This window comes from Symphodus melops, assembly GCF_947650265.1.
Source record: "Symphodus melops genome assembly, chromosome: 10".
NCBI lineage: Eukaryota > Metazoa > Chordata > Actinopteri > Labriformes > Labridae > Symphodus > Symphodus melops.
Window position 1 is genome coordinate 20,823,079 of NC_136700.1, and position 19,913 is coordinate 20,842,991.

At 39.6% G+C, this 19,913-nt stretch overlaps 1 protein-coding gene across 2 annotated transcripts in view; it reads right to left on the reverse strand.

The window, feature by feature from the left end:
• The window catches only part of LOC306831033 (unconventional myosin-Ic-like), a gene marked incomplete at its 5' end in the record, with an annotated part of 61,229 nt that extends 47,359 nt beyond the window's left edge, over positions 1 to 13,870 (reverse strand). Inside the window, 2 exons of one of the 2 annotated variants that reach the window (XM_079354857.1) lie at positions 13,375 to 13,566; positions 13,745 to 13,870. In XM_079354857.1, coding sequence (XP_079210983.1) covers positions 13,375 to 13,464 — 90 coding nt within the window. Of the gene's footprint in view, positions 1 to 8,645; positions 9,018 to 13,374; positions 13,567 to 13,744 lie in introns of those variants that run through there. The other variant, XM_079354858.1, reaches the window with a different exon arrangement.
• Between the last annotated feature and the right edge of the window lie 6,043 nt (positions 13,871 to 19,913).

Here is a 19,913-nt window from a genome sequence, read left to right on the forward strand (position 1 = left end):
TCGCTTGAATGCAGCTTTCCTTATTCTTGACTGGCATAAGGGGGTGAAAAGTCCCAGAGACATGCTTCAAAAAATGGCCACCCTAAAATACTTGGATGCAGATTCAGAGTTCAGAATGGCTTGCTATTATCAGAGGATCCCTGTGTTTGCTGATATATAGTTGGTTATTTGTCCTAGAATGTTTATTCACACTGGATTAAAAACACAGACATCCTCCACAGTTAGAACAAATGATCAGAGGTCCCCAGGTAAACCTTATCCCATGCTTTCGCTGTTATCAACAAGGAATGCATGCAAATAGCTCAGCTGAAGTCAAGCCACTAGCTTTATCGAATTTGTTTACACTTCATACCGGTCATGCAGCTTTCGTTTCTCCCTTCAGTGAGATTCTGGCTGTGCTTTCAGGCCATTTTCAGTGTTTTTTTACAACACATATCAAGCTATTAATACAAGTCTCCCTCCTACTCCACCTTCTCATACTCTTCCTCCGTATCACTCCTCTCTTTTCTCTCTACCTCGATCACCAGGTCCAAGGCCACACCTGCTCATTCTGTACTGACGTTATCTCCATGGAAAGATTTGGTTAAATGTTAACAAGAGGTAATAAGTGAGACAGGAAGTCTCCAAAGGATATTTGCTTTCATGTCACTGAGCCGAGGTCGAAAACCCTCCCAGATTTTTTTTTTTTTTTTTTTTCAAGACAAACTGCCCATTAGGGCCCTTATTGTTCTGCAGTAGGACATAGTTGTTGTAGACAGCAGGGTTAAATATATCATAGCACAAACTAAGATCAGCATAAACCATCCCTCTTGTTCAGCATGACATTTCTTTATGAAGGGCTGGATCGTTGTGTACATGAAGCATTTCATTATAAAAACATTATATAATCTTTATTTATAGAGCACGTTTTGAAAACAGTTATTCTGATCAGGCTTTTATTTTAGATCATTTGTGTCCAGGTTAACATGACACTCAGTTTCCCATAGATCAACATGTAGCCCCAGACTCAAAAGCCTCTGATATGGCCTCTTTTTTGGTTTTAAGGAACTACATTTTGCAACAACTATTTTAAGGAAATGTCTTACCAGTAAACACAAGACAAAATTCTTTATGCATCATAGTGGTCAAAGCAGACTGACACTCTAAGCTAACAACATTAGTGGTGCTTTATAGGAAAGTCAAAGTCCAAAAGAGCACAACCAAGAAAGTTCCAGATAAGGCAGGGATTAGTCACCCAAAGGGCAAAGTAAATTACATTTGAAACAAGTATAAGTCAAGCCATCGAGGACATTTTATTATGGTATTTTTTAAAGCTCAGTTGGTTCTTTCCCACGTTTCTTTCAATCACCAGATTCGATTTTCTCCTGATTCAAATGTGCCTCATTCTCTACACTTCAATCTCTTTTTCACGAACACACACACACACACACACAACATAACCCTTTAAGTTAAACCTAGCCATAAAAAAACAGCACACAGAGTGGGTGGGTTTCCACACTGACCATAAAGTAAGGAAGCAGTACAGTTAAGAGGAGGCAACATAGCAAGAGTTATAATAAAGTGCAGGACTCAAAGGGCAGAGGCTAGTTAGCCAAAATGATAGGGATGGATGCAGAGGGAGGTTGGATGAGGGCCTGATTGCACACTTTTTGCATCCACTATACCTGTGTGAATGAGACTAAAAGACAAAACAAAGACAAAGGGTTAAATGCACCCCGAAGTGCACTGCAGAGCAAACTCTGCATGTCTCTTTGAGCCATGTCTTTAAATAAGTCGTTATGCAATTATTATTAAAAATGTGACTCTGTGCCAATCAGCCTCATTAAATCACTGAGAGCTACATCTATGCTTATAGACCTTGAGATGAACACGTTTGTGTTCTATGATGCTATTATTTTTAGTGAATCAGGCCCTGAGTAAATAAAAGACAACAGGTGAGGTGAATGCATGCTCGATGACATCACTCTATAAATGAACTAAAGGTACAGTCCACGGTGTTACAAGTCTATTTTGGGACGTTACACACATCTTAACTTACACACTACAGAGGTGAAGTGAGGGCTTACTTATTCCTAAAACCACCTACCTTCTCCATTGGTGGGAGGAAGGGCTGGAACACAATGACTCTCATTACAAGGTATTCAAATAAACAGTATGGTTTGTTATTGTACATGGGGTTCAGGTCTCAAGGTTTAACAGCTTTTCAGAAAAATAAACTGAGCCTCTCCAGACTGTCTCACTGTTCATGTCTTTTGTACTGCAGTACCTCTGAACCTGTGCCTTTTTCCACATGGTTTGGTAACTGATCCTGTTTGGATTTGGACACCGAACTGTCCTCTACCAAATGTGTTCAAAACTAGACACGGAAAAAGGATGAATCGGAATAATCTGAAGAGGACAACCACTAACTTTCCATAATTAGTTTATTGCTATTAAGTTTAATTTTAATAGATTCTTAGAACTACCAATACTAGCATTACCAAACAGTTGTTCTTTGTATTGTCTTAAGCTAAGGTACTTCACTTCCTGCTTGGATAAACAACCTGACATTTTGGAAATGTTGGTATATGGAAAGTAACAGGGTGTTACTTCAACAATGAAAAAGGACATTTGTACTGTACAGATTGAAAAGTTCACAAAAATAGCTAAAGAAAGTAAAATAAAAATCTTACAATGTGGATATTAACTTTGACCCGTCAGTGAGACACTCACAGGGGAAGCAGCGAAGTAATAATTACCTTTTCTCCTTCTGACTCGAAGATGAGCATAAGAAGATGAACGAAGATTAACAGATATATAATCAGGTTAATCTCAGTCAAGGTGTGCAGGTGAGTGTGTGAGCATGTAAACTAAAATAGGATTAGGATGTGAGCCAGTAAACACTACGATTGTCCTCAGCTGACACTGTTTTCAGCTTGTCAGACAAGAAAAAGAGTCTCTGGTGTTATTTAACACATTCTCAAGCACACATCAGTTGTCACTGAAGTATTTGCATCAATCTTTTAGAAGGTTATCAAAGATCTTAAACAGTGTTGGAGTAATGATGAATAAAATGCAGCACTCCCACAGGCACACTGCATGCACAAAAATGGCAGAGAAACTGGGGAGGATTTGGACTGGCTGGTTTCCAGTCCCACAGCAGTCAGAGCGGTTACACTGAGCAGCAGCAGGATTCAGTCACTCAGAGCGTTTCGTCCCAGCCGGGCGGGGCTCGCCCTGCAGCAGAGCCAGCTTTGGGATGTGGGAAAGACTCGCATGGAAAAGCTACAGCAGCTGCCCAAAGGAACGAAAAAACTAACCACGAAACACACATACGTCACCAACACATCCTCACACTGCGTGAGTCATCAGCTCACAGGTAACACGAAATCTGACTCACTGCCAGGCACAAAGCCTAATCATTTACATTACACTACACCACTGCTTCATTTTCTATCATGCCCCTCTCTGGGAAGGAACATTTTCCACATCCACATCTACCTAAGCAAAATATTAGGCTAACTTTAACTTAGCATCTTGGATATTTAAAAGTAAACTGTTAAGAGGGGGGGTCTGGAGCATCAAAAATGTATTTTTCTGCCTGATTCCTTTTTATGCACCAACATGGCACACTATGATCCTGCAGTAAAGAGGTCTGTTTTACAGCGAGGGTTACAGAGTGAAGGAGCTTGATTATCTGCTGCATTGGTCTTAAATGTGGATCATTATGGATAATTAAAAAAAAAACATACCTGGACTGCCTGTCTTTAGGTGGGAAACACCCCAGGCCACATGTTGTTATGTCCTGTCACATGGGCGTGCCTCACACTTTCACAAGTTCTGCAGTAGACCATTTTCTCACTTTACACTGTTTATTTATAAATAAGTTTTAATAGTCGGGCTTTAAAGTGCAACTTAAGGACATTAAATACCAAGTATTTTAACAAGCTGTGAATGTTTTTTGGACATATTAAAAAATCTACAGAATGAGTGAGACTGTGACTAGATTCAGCTGTGGCTTTAGGCACCTTATCAGTGCTGGATTAATGTTGTCTGTGTTGAATGTTTATCAGAGCAACATGTCCTAGGAGCTGACTGTATCTAAACACTCAGGTTCATGCTGCAATCACAGATGAACAAGGCGTGTCTATCTTAATGTGTACGGAAGGAACAGCTGGAAATCCCATGATTGAACTCAAACATGAAGTTGTATAAGTGAGCAAAAGAAAAAGAGGCAGAAAAAGTCCTCCAGGCATAGATATCATTCAGACTTGATAACTCGAACTCTTTCCTTATTATCTATCGACCAGGTCATCCTACTGTAAGTCTTTCACAGCTCGTCCAAAGTGCCGCTGTCGGACTGCGATATAAGAAATAAAGAGGAACATATCCCACCCATACTAGCATCCCTGCACTTACTTCTCACCAGTCACAGAATCCCTTACTCACCGCTCTATTTGTATATAAAGCCCTTCATGGCCTGGCTCTGAACTACATTTTTAGATCTCCTACCCCCCTACATTACAGCCAGACCCCTCAGATCGTCTGTTCAGAAACTACGAACCCACCCACCTGCACATTGAAAACCGCTTTACTTTATTTGATCTCCATCTTACATCTTTCTTTGGAAACCTCCATCTTTCTGTATCTGGCTGTTTTAATGTGTGCCAGAGTTAGTCTGCATACATGCATGTCTGTCTCGATGTATAGACGACTACAATGTGTTGTTTTTTAAGGCTTCAGGTTTACACTGTTCCTCTGCTCTCTCATGTTTCCTATAAACGGTACATATACAGAACTTGTTTTTATTTTTGCTGGAAGGTGACCTTGAGTGTCATGAAAAGCGCCCTTAAATAAAATAAAAATGCATTATAACTGTAGTTATAGCTACACAATCATCGTAATTTCTTTATTGCAACATTAAAAAATGTTATAACACATAACAGTTTACCAGATCCACAGTAACAAGGACATGATGTCTCACTGACTAACCCAACTAAATAATTGTGCAGAAATTCAACCTTGTAAATAATTCCTCCCTCTACTTTCATGACAGATTGTCCCCCCCCCCCCGAGCGTTTCCTATCACACAGGTCAAGAACACGACTCTGTGAGGACCGATGCATGCATGGGAGTGTTTCCTGGTGTTAAGGGGATGGTGAAGGTCTTAGCATCAGGCAAACAGTCAGGTGTATCCACTGGAGTTCGACCCAGGGTCTCCACCACATGTACCAGAGAGGAACACCTCCGTGATGTCAATGGCAATTTATCAGGGGTGTAAAGATAAATCAATCTGAACCAGTTGCCAATCTTATCATGAAAGATTAGAGTGCATCAGTCTGTGGAGACCTAGATCAGGACATAGGCCTGATTTAAATGTAATAAAGCAATTTACAAAAGCTTTGCTGCTTGTTCTGTTCTACAATCTCAGGACACTCTCACTTTGGTGAGGTGGCTAGCTTGTTAGCATACAAGAAGTAGGCTACAATGCCTGCCTCCTTTCAATATGAAGAAAATAAACGTGAAACGTTTGCCTGGCTGACGAGAAAAGTGATAAACTACAACAGCAGCGACACAAATCTTGAAGTTTTGCTTAGATGCTGTTACTGGCTATACGCACTAGCATTTAGGCTCGCTACTAAAGTTACAAAATGCTGAAAACAGGCGATCAGGATGCTCTGTGGACATGGGAGAGAGGCAGTTCTCTCTGTTGAAAGTTATTATACATTGCATGCACTTTGAAACTACTGTGTTAAGACAGAAAGGTAGAAGATTGATGTCAACAGATGGAATCTCCAAGAGCTATTGCATAGAAAGATAAGGAAACTTCAATGAAGGACTATTATTTAGTGCTCAGCAACTGGGGCGATTCAAGAAAATGATCAGATAAAAAGTCAAACATCAGTCGGTGTAACCTTAGAAACTCGCCAGTTATTGTGCTTGATCATTCTTGCATGACCGTAATCATCTAAATCACTTCTTCTTCTTTTTTTCACCCGAGCCATATGTTTTCTCTTGTACAAGTTCACAGAGCCAAAGGGAAACGCCTGACCATGCAGAAGAAGGCTGAGATTTGGGGTAAAATCCCATTCTAACCCCATAGTACTAAAAACCACTCCCACCACACCGGCCACGAACCAGAAATATCACACACAAAAACATCCAGGTTTTTTTTTTCCTAAAGGGCTTGAAGTAAGAAAAGCACCAAGGGGAAAAAAATCTGCCTTAAAGCATCTGTGCCTCATCTGTCCAATGGAAAACGCTGCTATAAAAATCTCACCAGGAGGAACAAACAACGGGGGGGGGGGCTACTTTGGAAAAATGTATTGACAACAGCGCATTGATGTTTGTGTTGTGCCAAGTCGGGTAATGCATACTGTGGAAGTAGGCTGAATACTTTGAGCTACTGAGTTGGGTTCTGTTTAGATACATAAAAATTAACACCCCATTTTAACACATTGCAGTTTTCCAACCCCATCAGATCCACAGTAACAAGGACATGAGCTGGCTCTTAATTGAGTAGCCTAATAGATTGGTTGTTGCAGCTGTACACTCCATGCAGACAAATGCTGCGACACTGCTTTCTTTGCTCCTCTGCAGCATTTGTTTCAAAGCTAATCACTTTCCACCTGTCATCTAAAGGAGCTTATGGCAACCTTAGTGCAGACTGACAGTCCAGTGAGTGGCAGCTGTAGGCCTGCAGTGAATGCTGGGAAGACCCTTCAGGTGACCTTGTTCAGCTGTTCTAAGCAGCTTGACCCCTAAGGAATATGTACAGTAGCTTATGCTGGTTTATTTCTTTACAATTTTGGACTGGAACTAATGCCAGGTTTATTCTTTGGCTTTTAACCCAGCATGAGACTCTGTTCTTGTTTTAGTGTTTTATTGTTTTTATTGTTTTAACCCTGTTAGTGTTTTACTTTTGTTTTATGTTATGTGCTCTTCATGTATGTACAGCACTTTGTCACAGCTACGGCTGTTTAAAGTGCTTGATAAATAAAGTTGAGTTGAGTTGAGAGTTGAGGTACTGGCAAGTACGCTAATCAATGCATTGATACAATAACATGAGCAATTCTCTCCAATATTAGCAGCGTTTCCTGCAGCACTTTACAGTTACAATGTCCACCTTAAAACATATGCACCCTCCATCTGAACGAGCTTAGAATTGTAGAAAAAAAACAACATTATAATCATTTCTATGTGAATGCACTTCCTGGGTCAGGGAAGTTGGCCATATGTAAATCCTGAAACTTTTTTTTAAGTCAGGTGACCTGAGGCTGCTCTCTAATTGGCTTGTCACAAGTTTTCAACACACTTTCACTGGCAGCGCCATCAGGATATAACTAATGTTATTGAGACAACACTGTGTCACAATACTGGGGGAATACAGTTTGTTGAATGAGAAATGCTATGGGTATCAAAAATATCATCAGTGATAGGATGGTATATGGTTCAAATGTTAAAGAGGATTAGCTCATCTGTATTAACAAGGCGAGTACTGTACCATGGCCCTGAGGGTCAATTTTAAACAAAACAAATAACATGTCATCAACAGCCAAAACATTTTTTCTAAAATAACACAATATTTTCAAAACACACTTAACAGAAGAAAAAAAAAAACATGTATGATGCAAAAAAACATGAAATGAAAAGCAAAACAGTTTGAAAAATATTTCGTAAATGGCAACTGTAGTGACAGTGCTTGTAAAGATGACGCTTTGACTAAAATGAAAACTGTGGACCCCAAGAATACCATTGTGGGTAACTTCATACTTGCGAAAGTACCGTCTACTTACAGTTCAATGTATTTATTTATACATTTATCTAATAGGAAGATAATTAGTGATAAAAGTTGTGGGACCTATACGAGCTTTCGAGGAGCACGTGAATGCTTTGCAGGTTAATCTGTCTGTCTGGTGTCTATAAAAAGACCCAACACCAAGGATTTTAAATAGTAGGCTAAATGCCAACATCAGGACGTGGCTAAGAGCTCACAACAAAGTTAAATAAGCATCGGGAATCCCGATAACTGACAAGTAAAGAGAACTACTTTATATAAAAACATTGAACGTAGGCTTTTCTTTCTTCGCTTCAAACAACTGACCAACCCCCGCCGATACAGACAGACGCCATATCTATATTAGTTGGACTTATTACTGTGTTTAAAATGACTTACGCACTTAGCCAGTCTTTGGGTTAACTTCAAACCACAATGTTACTCATTTCTGAGAGGTTGGTGGGAAACAGCGGCAGTGTCGGTTACCGGTCAAAACGCTATTGGCAAAGTTACGCAACACGGAGATATGAAACATATGCAGAAGTGAAAGGTGTCCTCCATTGTATTGTCTGAGAACTTTGTGTGTCTATAAGCTGAGTGAGCTCTCCACGGGGCGGCAGGGCGACAAATTGACACATTGTTGAATGACGTTTGGCATTTCCTCCCATATGGCACGAATCAAGGCTTCTCTGCCCACTCACTGAAGCATGCTGCTGCCATGGCACACTTTAGTGTGCAAAACTTTCCAAAAGTCACATATCAGAAACACTCCTGTCATTCAAGTAGCAAAGGCTTAACGAGAGTAACTTCATTTATGACTACCATGAATCGGTGTAGAAATATAAGCAACCAGAGGACTGTAAGTGTTTGACGTAAAGATAAAACATACCTTTCAACAACCAAAGAATTGAAGCAGTCTCTCCTCGTTGGCTGGATTTTAAGATCCAAATCGACCACAGTGGATATTTAGGCTGTCTCCGCTCTTCACTCAGACAAGTCCGTGACTGCTATCTGCCAGGTTTCTCCAGACCCTCCCACCACTCCCAGTCCACACCAGCGATCCCACTCTTGGCTCTGACACGCACACTCACACACAAACACACATACACACCAACACTCACACAGCTGCGACTTCTCCCAGAGTGCAGCCTCAGCAGAGAACTTCACCTCCTCCGGTGGTTCAGAAGTAAAACACTCATATTACCAGGACTGGCCATGGAAGTATCTCAGGGGCGAGTGGTGATGGGCGGTTCGCGGACGATTCCGCTCTAAGAACCAACTCATTGAAGTGAACGGGTGGAAACGGCTCTTTTTTTAAGCAACATTAATACAGCAAAAGGTGATAAGCTATGATATTGTCAAAGTGATGACATAAACATGATTGAATATTTTTTTAAACCAAGAGACATGTGTTCCATATGTGACTAATACAAATAAATGAAGTAGCTCAGCCATCGATAACGTTAGGTCTAGGCTATTTAAAAAAGAACTTCTCAAATTTAAAGTAAAAAAAATCCAACAGCCTATATCAATAATATAAATTCCTTTGAAATTGTTTTTTATGCAAACTAATGATAGCTCATCAGATTTAAGTTTAGAAATTATTTTAGTTCGTTGGATCTGGGAGTCTTTTGACCTCTCTTCTCAGCGTTTGTATAATTTTGGATTAACCTATATCTGTTATTTGTTTATTTTTCTTGAAGTAAACATTTAAACTGTGTTTACGTGGTCCTGTGGATTTTTTGGATGCAAATAACAGATGAGGAGTTTTTGGGAGCATCAAGCTAGGCCTTCATTCAGTGGACATTTACAACCAGTAAAAGTACTTTTTACGAAGGGAATTGAAAGAGATCTCTGATTCCTCTGTAGGATTGTTCCAGAGTTGTCTAAAGCCATAGAGGCCAACGCCCAAACCAAACTATTAGACTTGTGCATGTTTTTTGTCAGACAACAATGATTGGTAGTATTGATATAGACCTCTCCCAATTTAAAATCATCAATATAAAAAAATATTTGAACATATTAAAACGTAAAAATCTGATATTTTTATGTCCATCAACACATACAGAAAGAAAAAAAATGACAGTGTGATATTTTTGTTTTATGGCAAACGTGGTATTCTGGAAATTGTCAGTCTCTGTATACTTATATCATGTAGGCCTAGATCTATTTTGAGTGATTCATTTGCATGCATGCTGATGAAAACATGGCTCAGTTTGACTCGTTTCTAAAATGAGGAGGCAGAACTAAATAAAGACCCATTTAGAAGAGTTAGCTGTTATTTCCGAGCTGAGCCAAAAGTTATGACTCACTAGAAAAAGCGGAATTCCCCACGCTCTGGGTAAATGTTAAAAATATTTTAAAAAGACAGTCAATGTGCCGTTTTTCTCGGACACAGTTCCCCTAACTAACTAACCCCCCCGTGGAAGTCGTGTGGCAATTTCCCTCTTCCTTTTCTGTCACTGAAGGGCAGCCCAGCCCTGTCACACCAGGAAATGAACCGAAACCCATCCTACAGCTCCTCGACTTTATTTTAGCCATGCCACGCACGATGTCATCATAGTTTTATGGCAACACCCTACAGCAGGTAAAAAAGCAGATCTGCATCCTCCACGAACTCAAAGCACTTAATCCTGTAAAAATATATTCCCTCTGGAGAGATAAACTGGAACGTGCCAGCTTTCCCAGACAAAGCCCCCTAATGTGGAATAATATACAGACACCTTTCTCATGCGTGGGAGGAAAACAATGACCTGGCCCCTTCATTTAGAAAACTATTAGAAAATATAGACATTTATTCTAAGATAATAAACCATAAACTGCCACGCCTGAATGACTGAAGTCAAATCAGTAAAACCAAGAAGGAGGAAACACTCATGAGCTAATATAAAACACACTTTGAACCTACTGCTCCTTCTAAATGATACATGCAGTGAATGGTGTGCACAAATGTGTAACAGCTGTATAAATAAATAGGCTAGATATTTGAATGGAGTTTGGCCAACACTGCACACACGTCTTTCTCTTCAGAGCAGGGTGTTGCCAGCAGTGAAGTGGTATGATCCTCTGTCAGGCTTGCTTCAAAGGTCTCTCACACCGGAGACTTTAGTTTGAAAGAGCTCTCATACCCTCTACCGTCAATGATACCAGTACTGCACCTTCAGACTTTATGACTGTGTGCACAGCGCCTCCTCCCGGCAGGAGACGGTCATAAGTCTTTTTTAATAAGAACTATCTTGTTTTTCAAAATAACAAAATTAAAGCAGTGATGCGAGGTAGCCCAACTGATAAACAGTTTCACTTTCATCATTATTTAATATACAAAGAATTCAGTGACAGAAATAAAGACATCTATATTACAGAGTTATGTAAAAAGACAAAATCTAGCTTCATGTAAAACTTCCAAAACTAGTTCTTCTCTCTTTTTCTTTTTTTTTTTTTGGGGGGGGGGGGGGGGGGGGGGGGGGCAGACGACACTAAATAAATGTGTGGATTTGTCTTTAATCATGAAACCTTTTGGGTACACTCCCATTCTGAGGTAATGACCGCCTTTCTATAAATTCAGATATCACTGCAGAGTTCATGAAAATGTGTCGTGTCAGTTTGAAGGTGACCTCGGCCGGATGTTAATGTCAGAGCGTGACTGTAATGTAGTCCCACTGCCAGAGGGGGGAGTGATCGATTCAACCAATAGTCTTTACTGAGACACACACACACACACACACACACACACACACACACACACACACACAGGTTGTATCTGGTTGACATGACAAAGTTAGACAGACTGTACTGGACAGACTGTACAGCCGTGACTCTGACCCTCCACTCTAAACCGCTTTCTGCCAAAAATATCTCTTTTACCATTAAGTCATTTTTTTTTACATCCATTCCTCACATTTTAAATCACTTTCTGTCTGTGAGTGGTTGTTTTAATCCAAGAATTGCTTCTCTCATCTGATTCAATACAATATCTTCCTGGACTAACTTGCCAGAAAATGTCCTGACTTTAAGCTGTTTTTGAAATAAGATTTATTTTAATGCTGTGCAGGCAAAGATCAGTCGAAGCCTATCATTAATATTTGGAAAATACACGTACGTCGTCACATAAGTTATGTCTTTAAAAAAAAATAAACGTTTACTCATTAGGCAACGTGACATGGTGTAGGTTACACAATGTTCTTTATACCTAAGTAAACAACTAAACCCCTGATGACACCTTTCACACACGTCCGGGCTGATTCGACCTTGGAGGAATGTAGGAAAAAAATTGAAGCCGCGTACAGGAATGTCTTTGTCGTTTCCTCCCATCTGTGCTACAGTACATTCCTCTCCTCCCCGATCATCAGCCAGCAGCTCCCAGCAGGATTCATTTACCACACTATACATTCCTCTTCATATACATCCTACTCCTGTGTCAGCCAACACTCCACTTTAACAAATGGTGCCTCATACCAGGGGGAGATTGATTTGAAAAAGCCAGCTCCCTCCATTCTTTAGCTACTGTATTCATAGCTACTAAACTTCAGGAAACGCTTGTCGGCTTAGATCCCTGCATGGAAACATCATTCAAGACTAGGAGCAGAAGCAGCAGGTTATCAAGCAGTGATCCTGAAGGGCCGACCAGAAGAACATGATTAAGAAGAAGTGTCACCCTAACTTTAAATTGAGAGAATCCTTTTCTAAACTGAGGCAGAAAAAAGCTGAGATATCCTAAATTACAGTCCCTACCTCAAAAACCTCCAAATCCTATTTCTCTTGGAATAAAACAAATCCTTTGACCCTTTCCTGCCTGGTGAAGAGCCATGAAGCAAAACAAGTACAACATGAAGTATAACGATTACATTTCACGAAAATAGTTAACATTTTGAGATTTAAAAAACAAACATATTTATGAGACTCAAGGTTGAAATCAGGCAAGAAAAGTCTGAGATATGAGATCACAAATCCAGAGCAATGTGCTAAAAAGTCAAAGACATAAGATTAAAAGTTACAAATGTCAGTAGAGATGGAGCTTTGAGACATAGATAAGATTAAAAGTTCTTAAAATAAAAATGTACGCTTGTTAAATAAAAGTACAGCATTTCCTATGAAGGTGAAAATATTAAAAGCCATACTGTAAGCGTGAGATAAAAAATAAAGAAATAGATACGATAAAATAACATACTTCTCAACCTTACTGAGGTGCAGAAGGCTGGCCATATGTAATGTTTGAAGAAATGACCAAAAATAATCACTTGCCCTTTAAAGGGTTTATATAAGATGTTTGACAGAAAGTCAAAGATAAGAAACACATTAAAAATGATGAGATCCAAAGTGAAAGACACATGCTAAATAATAAAAGATTTTAGATCAAAAGTCATAAAAATTCCATAAAATATATGGCAGAAAATGAAAGTGAAAATAACAAGATTTAAAGTCACACCCATGAGTTTAGAAGATAAAGAAATGTGCAAAAATAGTTTATATATTTTAAAAGTGACGTAAAAGGTCAAAAATTAGAAAATGATGAGATAAAAAGTAGTAAGCATGAGCTCGGAAAGATAAAACATTGAGATCAAAATGAAAATATCTGCATATAAAGTCAGACTCATTACATTAGACTTGTGTGATCTGACCTTGCAGCCGTGGCAGTAATTTTCTCCATTCTTCCCTGGAGGAAGGATGATTTCCCCCGTCGGGATCAGCTGGATCCTGAGTTCCATCATGATTTCTTTCAGTTTTCCAAGCCTTGTTTTTAGCTGTCTATTCCTCTCAGAAGTGTCAAAGGAAAAGTGCTTCACCTCTCCCCTTAGATCCAATGACAAATCCTTTGGACAAGCAGAAAGAGAGCATGCGTTAGAATATCCCAAGAGGAGCTTGAGAAACTCAAATCGAACCATTAGAGACCTTCACCCTCATTTGAAACATGAGGGTGAAGATCCAAGGGTCCAAGGGGAATACAAATCTCTCCTCTGCTTGCACAAAAAAATCAAGTCGGAGACCTACCTGACTGAGGATTTTTGTCTCCTGGCATTAAGATGAAGTAGTGATCCGAGATGTGAAACGGCACAGAGGTTTGTTGTCGAGGTGTTACCTGTTGCAGGACGGACAGACACAGTGAGGCCAGCTTCCTCTTGCTGCAGCCAGAGGATGTTGCCTCTCCAGTTGAGGGATCACAGGGAGGATATGGAGCTCAGCTTGGCCTTAGATGGATGTCATATTAAGAGGATATGTGTTTTTTGTCTTAGTGCGGTGTGCGTGTGCACTGGGAAATAGAAGTGTGTATAAATTAATACCATTTGAAAACTCATTTGTATCAAGCTGAGGCTGTATGGGTTGTACATTAGCTTCATGGTGTTTTTATCAGTTTTTTTAAACACTAATACATGCTGTTAATCTTATTGTGTGACTGTTGAAACATGCTCAATATGAGTCACATCTGAAATATGATGTTTGTGGTCATCTTGGGTTTGTTTCATATTACATGATATTGTATAGTCTTGAATTGTATGGTGTCATTTTTTATTGTTTGTGTCATAAACCCTGGTGTCAAATCGTCTGTATCACATCGTCTTGTGTCATCTTGTATGGTTTCTTACTCTTTTGTTTCGTACTGCTTCCCATTGTCTTGTATCATTTAAATCACTGAAATGTAATCGTATTGTTTTGTCTTGTATCCTTTGTATTGTGTTGTTTTGAGTCTTATCACACCGTATCAAATTGTATTGTACTATCAACTATCATTTTCTATCGCACACTCACAGAAACACACACACACTCACAGAAACACACACACACACACACACACACACACACACACACACACACACACACACACACACACACACTCACAAACACACACTTTCTTAGGGCTGGTCTGTCCAGGGTTTCCTCCTGGACCATGCATCCTTCCCTTGACATTCCCAGTACCACCCCTTAGATTAAGTGTGTGTGTGTGTGTGACGTATGTGTGTTTTTCTGTGTGCATGACAGAAACTGCTTGCTCTTCCTTTAGGACACACAAGCAGGAGGCACGCGTATGCACACACTTTCTAAAAACAAAAAATGGACTTGTGCTTTCGTAGCGGTGCACATCCTGTTCTCGGGGGAATGGACCTACCAAGCCTTGACAGTCAAAACACACACACACACACACACACACACACACACACACACACACACACACACACACACTTCTTTGTGACACAAAAATATAAACAGCGCTGGTCTTGCAGATAAACAGCCGTCATGTGGACGACCTCCGTGACCCGTCCAATGACTCCACACAACTCCCCACGTTTCTGTTTGCTCACTGTCAGCACTGTGAGACACATCCAGCTACTTGTGCACTTTACAAAATGTATGCATGTTATGATCATTTCATCATTATTGAAAAAACACAAAATGTGTGAACACATCTCAACTTCAGAGAGTGTTATGTGCTTAAAGCCTTTGGTTATCAGGTTTGTTGTCGTCAGATACTACTGAACAATAATACATGAACAAATACATCAAATACTAGTCAAAGGTAGTGAGAGCAACCTGTCAGGACGAGAAACAGCACTACAAAGAAGGATACAATATCTTCTATCACAGTGATAGAAGAAATGTTTGAGGCTACATAAACTTTGATAAGATAAAATAAGATAAGAATTCATTCATCTCCAGACAAAGAGGGGTCTAACAATAGGAAATAGATAAATATAAATAAGACTCATATAGAATAGAATGAATAAATAACGGTGGCCCGAAACTTCAACTGTGGAACACATAAACATGTCACTAAACAAAAACTCAAAGCTCAATCAAGTTAAACAATTAAAATAAAAATGTTTGTTAAATTTAGGCAACATTGCATATCTTTTTAAAGTTTAGGTTCAGTGGAGGCTCAGATTTTCTCAGATACAAGCAGTTCAGGAAGGAAAAAGGATGGGAAGGCATGGATTTTAAGTTGTTAATATTGTGAAAAATATTGTCTGCTGGGAACATTTTATTTGCAACATGTTCCTCAAATTCTTTTATATTGTCATCTTCAGGAACAACAATATTGTTATTGTGACTTACTCCCATATCGGACCACAATTTTAAACTGATCCAGAAAGGGCCATTTAAAGCTCCTGTGAGGAATTACTTATCTCCTTGTCAATGTTGTCCTGTACATTTGTTAGTGGTGTTTTTTGACAAAAAAACAAAATATAATCTGTGAATCTTGTGTGTGTGGTAAATGTTAAAAAGTCTGTCTCTGCAGGGTACTGTGAATCCATACTGACACAACGTGACCTACCCTACTGTAGCAACTCCAGGCATGAAAAATGACTGTATAGAAACAATCTGTCTTTATGTTGATGGATTTGTGTACTTTAGAAACTCATAAAGAGACATCATCGTCCTTTAATGTGAATGTGGCACAGTGTTGGTGTTTAGGGGAAAGAGGAAGTGACAGTGACACACATCCTTTGACCTCTGGCCCTAGTTGAAGCCGTTCCTGACAACCTGGCATCAACAGGAAACCTGTGGCCTTGACATGAACGTGCACACACACACACACACACACACACACACACACACACACACACACACACACACACACACACACACGTTGAAGTTTCTGCTCGTTCTATTCGGGAGTAAAGAGTACAGAGTTTAAAAACACAACAGTATGACGTAGAAGGAAAGTAAAATGAAACAATGTGGTGAGCACACGTGAATGTGAAGTGAAGAGATTAAGGGGAGTAGTATAAATACTACAACTGCACAAACTACTTCTAGTAGCTGTTGAGGTTGTCAACATTTTCAACACTTTTGAAACCCAGTCCATCATAAAAATGATCCAGTTGGATATTTTTATGATGGACTGTATTGGAAAGGTCCCAAAGTTTTTTGCTTTTATTTAAACTACAACGTTGTCATATTTCTGAGCTTTGGAAAGAGGGTTACATGTGATAACTGAGATGGAATATTTTTGAACAGGTCTGTTTTCTATTTTCAGACACCACATACTTTCTGATGTGTATACATGTTTCATAAGTCTGCCTGCCACTTTGGATAACCCAAAGCAAGAAATGATTACATATTATTGACAGTGTCCATCTCAGCCTCATCCTGTTGAACAGTATGATTTTATTATAATTTTGATTTTTACAAGAATTAAATTAATTTAAATATCTGGTATCATGGCTATTTTAAATAACTATAACTTTTTGTGTTTCATCCTTAGAAAGTCTATTGCAGTTTAAATTAAACAATCACAATGAATTCAACATGATGAAAAACAGATCGTTTGACATCTAATTTGTTTTAAAGCATCTTAAAACGTTAAAACCTTTTTTTCAGACTCAAGGAAAAGGTAAGAATCATTTTTATTGGGCACAGGAAGCCTAATCCTTAAGGGGTCATATGCGGAGGCTGCGGTCCCCTAAATGGGCGGCCTGGGTTCAAATCCGACCTGTGGCTCTTTTCCTGCATGTTATTCCCAACTCTCTCTGTCCCTGATTTCTGACTCTGTCTACAGTCCTGTCTCTAAAATAAAGGCACAATAAGTCCAAAAATAAACCTTTTTATAAATCATTTTATATATTTATTTATTTGATTAAAAGAGAAACAAATCCCAAAAAAAACTATATATTCATTTCAGGAGCACTTCTCCCCTTCCTCCATTGGGGGCTTGGGTAGTCAGTCCCTCTTTCCCCCCAATATTAACCCAATGTTTGTCCTTAAAAAGGTAAAGGTTATACAGCATGTCACCCCCATATTTTCATCTGTAAGGAAATAAAAAAGTAGTATATAAGTGTCACAAATGTGAAGGCTAATCCCTGAATAGTTCCCACATCTGACTCCGCCCCTTGGATGTATAATGGATTAACACACACACCTTTCCTGGTGTCAGTGCTGTTTGTTGGAAAGAGAGAGAGAGAGTGGGATGGAATGTGGGTGCACTAACACACACTCTATGTTTGAAGTGTGTGTGTCAGGAAAGTTCAGACTGTAGTTCAAGGGTTTGTCCTGCTGCTGCAGCCGTCCTGAAACCAGAGCCCACATGGAGCCTCGGTCCAGACCTGGGCTCAGTAAATCTCCCAAGCGCTGCCTTAAAATATCCCACGCTATTTATAACTGCTGTCTCTGCAGTAGAGGAGGAAGTGCATAATATTTCATTGACGTTCGTTCCCTGGGTCGCACTCTGCAGAACATCGTGGCAGTTTCCAGTTTCCACAGGAAGGCGGAGGAAGCTGGAGGACGCCGATCAGGCTACAGATGTTGAAGAGGAGGACGCTGAGTCTGCAGCCTCAGGAGAGCAGTCTCTTCCAGCATAATGAACAGAAAGTTAATCTGTTGCACCTTGTTATGTTCCCTTACAGCACATTCTACATCCTGTGAAGGCGTGGGGGTTATTCAGGGTAAAAGATGTCTTTCAGATTAGCTGAGACTTGCTGCCCTCTTGAGGTTTCATGTTACAACAGGGCGGCTTCTCAGTGGAGGAGGTTGCCATGGAAACCAGGCTGTCCATTAAATCTCTCTGAAGCGGCTGTTACAATGTTGCACAGACTAGTCATATAAACATAATCTCATAGCTTCTTAATTGATCAGCAGCTTTAAAGACGACTGAGAAGAGAAGTGTAAGGAATTATTGTTATCAGGTTTATAGTCCACAACTACACCTGCTCAGCCTCACTTCTTTGTAACGGACATGTGTACTTGTATTAAATCATTCTCAGAAAAGATACCAGCCTCCTACGTCAGCACCTTGGCGTCTTAATGCCTTCATGCTCATTCGTCTTATCATGTGAGGAAGGTTTAAAACCTGTTATTTCTGAGCCGTCTTGTTCACATCACGCAGCCCATTAAGGGGTTGGTTTACTGATTTTTGTATGAAAAATAAAATAGTTTGACGTGAAGTCTTTGCAAATGTGTCTGTAGGTGTGATGGAAGTGTGGCAGGTTGTCTGTCTCTGATTGACTGGCAAACAGTACAGGGTGTACCCCGCCTCTCGCCCAATGACAGCTGGGATAGGCTCCGCCCCACAACCCTGAAATGGACGGATGGATGAAGTCTTTGCAATGACAAAGCTGTAAAATCACTTTGGAGAAATGTCACTAAAATCATCAATTTCAAAATGATAACACAAAATGTTGTTTCTACACTTACTGTATGTTGTAACTGTGTTTAGCCACTTGAAAAATAGTTTGATGTTCAGCTCTGATTTCTATCTGTTTCAAACCAAGTATCAATTTAGACATCTCTGAGTACTCACTAGGATGCATCTGATCTAATAAAGTCATTTACTGTCTTCTTCTTAAAAATGTTTAGAAAAATCACTTATAAAACATCTTTCTCATCTGAACGATTAGAAATACTGTGGGAAAACTAATGTTTGAGTGCAAACAACTTGAATATTCTCCTCTAATAATCAAAGGATTTAAGAACACTTAATAGAGCGTGATGTGTGCAGCCTCATGATGTGTGTCAGATTTCACCTGCAGAGGGAGCCAGAGGAGCCGCTGCATGGTCATCTATAGGATTAGTTCCCAACCTGATGTCGGGGCTCCGGGGAGAGGCTTTCTGCTCTCAGGTTGTCAAAATTATATTTTCACATAATAGATATGTGAAGTCTCGAGATTTTTTACAAATTTAGTTTTTAAATATAGCATTACCATTACATGTTATAATTAATGATCATCTTTGGTCTGTCAAACGTGCTAAATTACATTTATTGTTCGTTTGGAGCGCGCTTTTTTGTACGATTAGATATGTATGTTCTTTAAGGCACCATAACACAAGGATACAATAATGTAAAAAAGAAACTTGAAACTTGAACGTTTGTCTTCTGCACAGAGTAAATGATGTTTTCAGGATTGGATATTTCTGCTGAGTTGCTGCAGAAGAGGCAATAAGATTGCATTTGTCTCTCACACTATAAATAGAACATTTATAATTGATTGTGTCTTTGCTCTCACATCACAGCTGCAAAATCTGCAACATCTGCAGTGTGAGGCAACAATCAGCTACGCTTCTTCTGTTGGTAAAATCACAGAAGCTGATCTGTAGAGAAGCACCTTTGCTGACAGATCATTCTAATCAACAGAAAGGTTCAAAGTAACCTGATAAATAATGGGCTTTATGAGCTGTATGGTATTAACAAATGGGTCAGACAGCGTGTCACGTTCTTCCAAGAAAAGTA